The 9,109-nt window shown below is 44.1% G+C and overlaps 1 protein-coding gene across 1 annotated transcript in view; it reads left to right on the top strand.

Annotated features, from left to right (window-relative positions):
• Positions 1-7,806, top strand: part of CTSE (cathepsin E) — a 32,052-nt gene extending 24,246 nt beyond the window's left edge. Inside the window, exons 7-9 of the mRNA XM_018557251.1 lie at positions 977-1,118; positions 3,874-3,972; positions 7,402-7,806. Of these exons, the coding sequence (XP_018412753.1) occupies positions 977-1,118; positions 3,874-3,972; positions 7,402-7,581 (421 nt within the window). The 3' untranslated portion in view covers positions 7,582-7,806. The remainder of the gene's footprint in view (positions 1-976; positions 1,119-3,873; positions 3,973-7,401) is intronic.
• Positions 7,807-9,109: the final 1,303 nt, after the last annotated feature.

Here is a 9,109-nt window from a genome sequence, read left to right on the forward strand (position 1 = left end):
GTGAACAATGGGGAAGGGGTATAAAAAAGGGGGGGAAGAAGAAGGGGAGGGGGAATTATAGGTCGGTGAGGAGGGTCAAGCAAGAAGGTGTCTTGTAAATCAACAACTAAGAACAACTTGTGGGAAGGTCATATCCCTATCCCTGGAGTACTGGAAATAAAGGGCCAAGTCACAAGTTTTCTTGGATGGGAGGCAGATGGCAGTCCCAGTCTCCTGTCTCTAAGAGCAGATTGGGAGCGACGAGGTAGTCTCTGAGGTGGGGGAGCTTGTAGAGTTCCAGTTATCTCATTCCGGATTGACAAGGGTTCCAGTTCCAGAAACTGGAATACCGCCAGGAGTTGTTCTGGGTATTAAAGTCTCCTTTTCTGATGAGAAGATGAAAGGGATGTTCCCAGTTATAGGTGCAACCTTTGTATTTAATCAATGAGAGCAGAGTTTGCAGTTTACTTCTCATATAGAGGGTCCCACGGGAGAGATCATGGATACTGAATTATGCCCCATCAATTGTTATCAATTAAACTTGTTATCAGCGCTCACTTCAAAAGCCTGAATTTCTGAAGGTATGGAGGTACATTTGTGTATATGGAATGGGCAGCTTGACAATGCTAAATCACATACTGCATCTTTGACAACAGCATGTCTTCATAGTAGAAGAGTCCGGGTGCTTAACTGTCCTGCCTGCAGTTCAGACCTTTCACCAATTGAAAATATTTGGCACATGTTGAAACAAAAAATATGACAAAGAAGACCCAGGAGTGTTGAGCAGTTAGAATCCTATATTAGGCAAGAATGGGCCAACATTCCTTGCCCCCCTGTAGCGACGCCACTGATGTTAACTAATGCCCTTTCACTATGGGTAATGCGAGTTTACGCATTAGGAAGAGTCTGAAGACAATCAGTATGCCTTACCTGATTTGCTACTAGTTCCATATGTTTTAATGACAATAAATAATCTAAGGGTCCCTTTTTCCTCCAGCATACAGGTGGCAGGCCAAGTGGTATTTTGCAGTGGCGGGTGTCAAGCCATAGTAGACACTGGCACTTCTATGATCACAGGCCCATCAGTTGATATCGAACAAATGCAAAATTATATTGGAGTCACAAGTACGGATGGAGAGGTAAGACAAAAATCAGACAACCATGTAAATGTCATGTTATTATTTTAGCCATATTTACATAGTAATGTAGTATGTAAGGTTGAATAAAGACCAAGGTCCATCCAGTTCAGCCTATGTATGTGAGTTTGTGTGTGTGTATTTATCTGGCTCTACAACTTCCCTGTAGATTCTGTGAAAGAAGAAACTCTTGACTTTATCAATGTTATCCGCAGATACCAACGCCTGTGGTAGGGAATTCCAAACTTTCACTACTCTCACAGTGATATACCCTTTGCGAATTCTAAGAGTGAACCCCTTTAGTAATGGATATTTTAATGCTTATATCTTTCCTTCAGTCCAAATGGTTTCAGGTTCCTAAATAGGACCCACAATTATCCAGGTAGGGTGATGGCAATCATTTGCTGCAGGCCCATCTGTCCAGGTTTCCCTCTCTTGTAGACTCTGACCCTGGAATCTTCTAGTCATCCTTAATATTCAGACTTTCTACAGCAGGTGCTACATCCAAACATATAAAAAACTACCTTAAGCGGCTTGGAGGTTGGAAGTAAAGTCTGCTTTGCCTGGATTACTCATCTTCAGTTATTGAGTGTTTGTTGAATGCTAGATCACCTACTAAATGTCACATATTCTACAATGTGGAATAATAACTACATAGACTTTGCACGCTCAAAAACATTTGTAAAAAATGGGGGAACCCAAGGTAGAGGTTTAATCCTATTGTTTGACATCTATTGTCTGCCACATACAATGCTGTTTTAACACCTCTCTCTGGGCAGGTTATTAACACCTTGCTGCAATTATGCAATTAGGGTCTTGGATAGTCAAGATTAGGATGCAAACCACCTGATTGCTACAATTTCACAGGCAGGGTAGTCCTACATCTCTCTCCCAGCATCTTCCAAAGCTTGGAAGATCCTTCCATCTAAATAGGACATCATTGTTGCAAGTATTCCGGAATAAAGTTTTGTTTTAGCTGATGCCTTAAATGTGGCTGTTATGCTGAGGAAGAAAATTAATGTTATCTCTTGTTTCAGGTCGATCTGTTCATCTTTCTGTCAGTATCAGAAAGTAGCTCTCTGCATGCACTAGGTCACATGCATTGTGGCTGGTCAAGTGGATGGAGCCACAGATTAATCTCTGGGTTCACTCTACTGAAGGATTTCATCCTTATGGACAGATTTAGTGGTGTACCTCCAGAGCTATACTGGAAGGCAGTAACCTGGTCCATGTTCCTGTCCCATTACAGAGTCTATGCAGGTTTTTTGACCATGGTGAAGTTTGATTCTGAATATGTTGAACAGTGGTACAAATAAATAAATATCTCAGCATTATTCTCCCTGGTTTTTATCACTATATCCCATCGTATGTTGCCATGTTGGAGTCAGGAAAACGGTACATTGTATACTTAGCTATCGGAAATTTTCCTTTCCTGACGTCAATACATGGCAGCATATGGGACCCTCCCATGGCTTTTGCATTGAGTACTTGTTACGAGAATGGCTGCCTTGGGAGGTGTGTTTTTATTTATAGTATAAGTGGTCCTGTATTTGGGCAGGGGGTGGAGCCATACCCATTCATATGCTGCCATGTGTTGGCGTCATGAAAGAAAAATTACCCCTATTTACTAATTGGGCTGTGCAGCTTGCAATGTCAAATGCTATTTCTAAATTGTTCATTGGAAAATTAATCAACACCATCAACTGAATCAACACCCAGTGAACAGGGAGGTGGCACAGGAAGCTGTGCAGCATTAAGCAGTATAGGCATTGTCATGGATATTAATTGCGGTTAACCCTTACTCTCAGTGAAATCTCCCCCTTGGGGTCTGTTTCATAGCGCAGAACACTCAACCTTTCATTGTCATGGATATGTATGTATGATATGTGATATACACTGTATGTTTGATGTATGATGATGTATGATACACAGGCTGTCTGATAATAACATTACAAATCTTTTAGCAGGTAAAAAGTTAATTTTTTTAACCCTTGCTGTGGGGCTACCCACGCACTACAATGGTTAACTGCTCATTTTTGTCTAGGGAGAAAAATAAATAAAGTTATACTCACCCAATCCTCCAAGCCAGCGTGTTGTTAGACCGGTCCTTCCAGCGTTTCTCCCCTCCGCTGCAGCGGTCTAAGGTCCCAGAGTCATCACATTCCATACACTGGGGGGAATCCATAAAAACTGGAGCAGGCAGAAACTGGAGCAGTTGCCCATGGCAACCAATCAACTTTTCCCTTTCATTTGCAAAGCTTAACTGAACAAACTGAAGAAATATGCTGATTAGTTGCTAGGAAACTGTTTGCTCCAGTTTTCATGAATTCCCTCACTGTATATAGGTTTTGAGAACGCCAAGGGACATACCAGCACTGAAGTGTAGGAGAGGCTGGAGGATGCGCATGTCTCAGTACCTGTGATTGGCGCTGCGCACTGTCAGCTTCCTGGCGGGCTCGCCACGTGGAGCTGCGAACATGCCGGAGCCCGTCACTAATCAAGAACAGAGAATATTTGAAGAAACATTCCTACACCCAGCTTGCAGGTCTATTGCAAATCTTTGCCATACAGCATGTGCTCTTGGTACTGTTTGCTTAGTGAGCACACAGCATGGCAGTTAGGTGCCCCCCCCCGAAGCATATTAGTACCTAAACAGCATTTTGAAAAGGTAATTTTGTAAAATGATAGTGGTACTGCATCGAAATAGCACTATTGCAACTAATATTATTGAACTAATACATTTTTTTATTGGCTTTAGTATGGTGTGAGTTGTTCTCTCATGAGTCAACAGCCTACTGTCACTTTTACAATCAATGGTGTGGATTATTCACTGACACCTGAACAATATATGCTTGAGGTGAGTGATGTTAAGTCATGTTATTGTTGCTTTCAGAATTTATTGAATGACAATATCTTAAATAGCCAAAGAAATAAACATAAGAATAAAGATACTGTACTATAATACTAGCCACATTGCTGTAATATTTATTTCTATATTTGGGACATTTTTTATAGGATCTTCATATTATTTTGCACTGTTGTGTTGTATATATGGCTGTCACCCCAGAGTAACATGTAGGGGGCTCAATGTTCTTAACCTGCAGATCACTAGGGCATAAGCATAAATTATGTGCCAACCAAAGACTATCCCACAGAAGAAGAAAACCTATACTACTTTTATAAATAGTGTACACACATTGGTACTGCCATCAGTGTTTGAATTTTGCTTAAAATATTCACATGTAAGTTTACTGCAATATAAGGTAAATTCAAGAGTTCTGTCAAAATGATAAAATAACGGGGGCTCTGGGTGGCTTTGGGTGATCAGTGCCGGCTTTGGATGCTGGTTCTCATTGGTCAGTGCAGGCTCTGGGTGGCCAGTGTGGGCGCTGAGTGTTAAGTGTGATAATCAGTGCGGTCTTTTGGTGGTCAGTGTGGGCTGTGGGTGGTCAGTGCAGACTCTGGGTTATCAATGCGGGCTTTGGGTGGTCAGTGGGGGCTCTTGGTAGGGGCTGTGGGTGGTCAGTGCGAGCTCTGGATCCGGGCTCTGTGTGGTCAGTGGGGGCTCCGGGCTGTCAGTTGGGTGGTCAGTGTAGGCTCTGGGTGGTCAGTGCAGGCTCTGGGTGGTCAGTGAGGTGGTCAGTGCAGGCTCTGGCTGGTCAGTGCAAGCTCTGTGTGGTCAGTGCAGGCTCTGGATGGTCAGAGTTGACTCTGGGAGCGGGCTTTAAGTAGTCAGTGCGGGCTTTGGGTGATCAGTGCCGGCTCTAGGTGCAGGCTCTGGGTGGAAAGTGCAGGCTCTGGGTGGTCAATGCAGACTTTGGGTGGTCAGTGCAGGCTCTAGGTGGTCAATGAGGGCTCTGGGTGGTCAGTGCGGTCTTTTGGTGGCCTGTGCGGACTCTGGGTAGTCAGTGCGGGCTTTGGCTGAACAGTGCGGCCTCTGGGTGGTCAGTCCGGTGTTCAGTGCGGGCTTCGGGTGTTCAGTGCGGGCTTTGGGTTTTTAGTGTGGGCTCTGGGTGGTCAGTGCAGGCTTTGGGTGGCCAGGGTGGGCTCTGAGGGGTCTGTTATTATCGGGTTAATTCCAGGTGTTCTGTCATTGATTGTACCTGCCTGAGTGGGGTATGACCCTGCTACAGTGTGGGGCAACCAATAGGAGAACATCTTGACTGTCTGTGTCTTACCAGCCAGTCACTGGGAGTTTCATGGTTCATGCTGGGGGAGTGCAATAATACTCCCTTTGGCTTAGCCTGGGGGTGGGATGCTCAAAGGTGGAGATGCTGACTAGGCCTCGAGTCTGGGGGAGGCCACACATGTGGACCCTGGAGGGGTCTTGTACTGGTTGAGGAAGATAATCAGAAAAGCTGCCTGATACTGGTATGGACCTCTGGAGCAAGTCTGGTGTCTCTCCTATAGAAGATATCATGCCTGTCCCTGTTTAGCTGTTGCTCTATTGCCCAGTGTCAGTCTGTTCTTTTGATTCTGCACTGTGGAAGCCTGAAAGGGAATTGGTGAGTCTGAAGTCTATTTCTATGTTTGCAATGGATGTCCTAAGCCTTATACCCACTCTTCTAGTTAATGTTCTACAATAAAGTAGGGCTGTGAAAATTAAAGATTAATTTCTCGATTAATCGTTAAACTTTTTGATCGATTCAAATTATTTTGATCGCTAATAAAAACACTCACTTCTCTGCCGGCTTCCGGGAGTCATGTCGGTGATCCGGTGATGTCACGGACATTGACGTCACTGGACTCCTCCCCCCTTCCCCCAGTGGCTACGTCGGCTAACGAAGGGAAGTGGGGAGGAGTCCGGTGACGTCGATGTGCGTGACGGCGAATGGAGGGAAGGGGGAGGAGTCCGGTGACGTCGATGTCTGTGATGTCACTGGACTCCTCCCCCCTTCGTTAGCCGACGCAGCCACTTGGTGCGGTGAGTATGCCCAAGAAAGTTTCTGCACGAGCGCCAGCCAAGGCAGAAACTGTTTATTACTACAGCAAATGAAGTAATAAAATGAACTAGGATCACACTAATCCAGCACGTTATTATTCTGAGTTGCGCTACTCAAGCGGCAGCCATTTTGAGTGGGGCACGTGAGATTAATAACGTGCTGGATTAGTGTGATCCTAGTTCATTTTATTACTTCATTGCTGTGCTGTATGTGTATAGGCCAATGTAGTTGGATCTGTATGTGCGTTATAATTAATCGATTAATCAATTTAAAAGAAATTCGATTAATCGAACACAAACATTTTAATCATTACCAGCCCTACAATAAAGCATTTTAAAAGCCACTTAAAGTGACTGGCACCCAACTTCTTGACCACATATCTCTTCACTGGCTAAGGATCTGCCCCTGAGAGTGAAATGTCAGCTTTCTCTGCTTTTTGGAGATCCACCTCAGGCCTCTGGGGCACTACACAGGGCTGTAGCTACCATGGGGTGAGTGAGGCACTCGCCTCAGGCGCAGCTGAGAGGGAGCGCAGCCAGGGCCAGCCTGGCTGCATCCTCTTGCCCTTATTGCCATGGTGAGCACAGGGCGTCATTGGCAACAGGGGTTCTAGGCAGCCAACACAGCCACGGCTCGGCAGGGAGAAGAGGAGCAGCACAGGCTCAAGCTCCTCCTCGAATTCCCGCTGCTCTTCCCCTCCTGCATGGGCAGAGGATTGTGTGTCTTCAATCTCTTTTTCAATTTCAAAAAGGGAAATGTCAGGGGTCTGTTTAGACCCCTGATATTATTCCCAAGCCCCCCAACACCCTCCCCAACACACACACACATTACTAGACATGCGCAAAGACTAAAAAATTTATTTTGGACGAAATGAACGGAAACTAAAAATGTTTTCATTAGTCTCGTAAAACGAAACAAATTTTTATGTTATTTTGGATTCAGGGACCAGCGCATTCTGCGTATGTGTGCCGCCATCCTGGAGGCGGGGCGCATTACGTCACATATCGCACAAGTCTGTTGGGGGGCACAATTTTCTGTACTTGCCTCGGGCGCAAAAGAAGCTAGCTACAGCTCTGGCACTACATTATTATAGTGCCAAAAACCTCAAATGGGGACTCATCTAATATTGTTTCGATATAGTTTTGGTAACTTGTGGTTAAAACCGTGATACAATGTTAAAAGGATTCTTTCATTAACCTATTTGTTACAATACAATGTGCAGCATTGGTCAGCATTCACTGTGTTTCATTGAGCAATTCAGTGAGCAATTGGCAGCAAGACCTTGTTATATAAAAAAATAATATTTATTAAATAGCAACGTATAATCTTTCTGTTTCTGGCAGGAGGGAGATGACTACTGCAGCAGCGGATTTCAGGGTCTAGATATTTCTCCCCCATCAGGACCACTGTGGATTCTGGGTGATGTTTTCATTGGCCAATATTATTCTGTTTTTGATCGAGGTAACAACCGAGTGGGTTTTGCTCCAGTGATTTCCTATGAAACTACAACAAATGGAGCATGAGATAGTACAGGAATGTCCTTTATTAATTATATTTGATGTTGTATCTTTTCAATTGTAATTACCTTTTGATTAAAACAAAGGAGAAACCATAATCGTTATATATGTAAAAACAATGTGATAATGTGTGGTATTAAAAATTTACAAATGACTGGAAATCTTTTGTTATATTTAATTATAACTATAGCAAATATCCATATTTTTGCCAAATTCAGATTGCTAAGCATTATTCATTACCTTCCTTGTTCCTTTACTATATCGGCATAATGTGTATGTAAACCTAACAATGAACATTTCTTGTTTGTTCCCTTTCTGTCTGTTACAAGTTTTTTGTTATACTTGTTCAATAAATGCAAAATATTTGTTGATCCTGCCAAAGAGCTGGTAAACTGATAACTCTACATCCGCCCTGCCTGTGCTGCACAGCAGTTCTCTCGTCGGACTACCGACCCCCTCCACCCGCCCCTTTTATGAAAATTATGAAGGATTTGTAAGCTGTGATACTTTAAAATTTTTGCTCTTTGGTTTAGATGCGCTTTAAACTTCCATCATGTCCAACAGTATATGTTCATACTTTACAAGCGGCTATTCTGTGTATCCACCTTAGTATAGCCATAAATTACACAGTCTCCTCACCCTATCACTGTCCAATACTTGGGCAGTGATAAGGTCATTTGTGTGCACATTTTGGAGGAGAAATCAAATGCTTCTGACATTAGAAGCAGTGATTTGCTCCAACAGATGTTACTCCAAGTTTAGAGATCCTTCCCCCTTAAGAAAAAAAACAGAAAACATGGGTATCTGCAAGCTTTGTGAATTGCCCAGTTAGCCTGTATACAGGCTTAATACAGTATTTGTATATTTTCATAGCAGTCTTTCTCAACCAGCGTGCCATGGCACTGTGGGCTGATTTTAGGCTTCTGCAGGAATGCCTCAAAATTTTCACACAGCATCATGCCTTTCCATGAAAAGGAAAAGTTTGCCTCCGTCCAGGAATACTCTGCCTCCCGACTTGTGCAGTGCTACCACAGCTAGGGCTCCTGATGTTATGGTATTACTTGATGTGAATATGGTGTGAAGAGAACTCCTGATGTTAAGGACCGGGAAGATGGGGACTCTGATGTGAAAGGAGGAGACTTTGATGAGAAGAGGAGCTCATAGTGTGACAATGGGGGACTTTGATGTGAAAGGAGGAGACTTTGATGAGACGAGGAGCTCATAATGTAACAAAGGGGGTGTCACGTACCTTGGTGTGAGCCTGAAGTGAGGAGGAAGGCCTTCCCTTGGAGCTCTCGTCTGGGCCCCACTGGAGATGGAACAGTAGTTGTGCAGACAGAGAGGGGCACGAGTGCCTGTGGCTGGTATGACTGCTTGACACACTGAATATGCTGATGATGACAACAGGATGCCAGAGGCAGCTGGTGGTCGATGGCAGATCAGACAGCACTTGTGTGAGGAGCTAAAGCATAGTCAGGAACGTGCGGTCAGCGTGGTACAAAAGCTGGTGACAGAAGCGAAGTCAGGAGCAGGC

The sequence above is a fragment of the Nanorana parkeri genome, unplaced genomic scaffold (assembly GCF_000935625.1).
Source record: "Nanorana parkeri isolate BGI_ZX_2015 unplaced genomic scaffold, ASM93562v1 scaffold276, whole genome shotgun sequence".
Lineage (NCBI taxonomy): Eukaryota > Metazoa > Chordata > Amphibia > Anura > Dicroglossidae > Nanorana > Nanorana parkeri.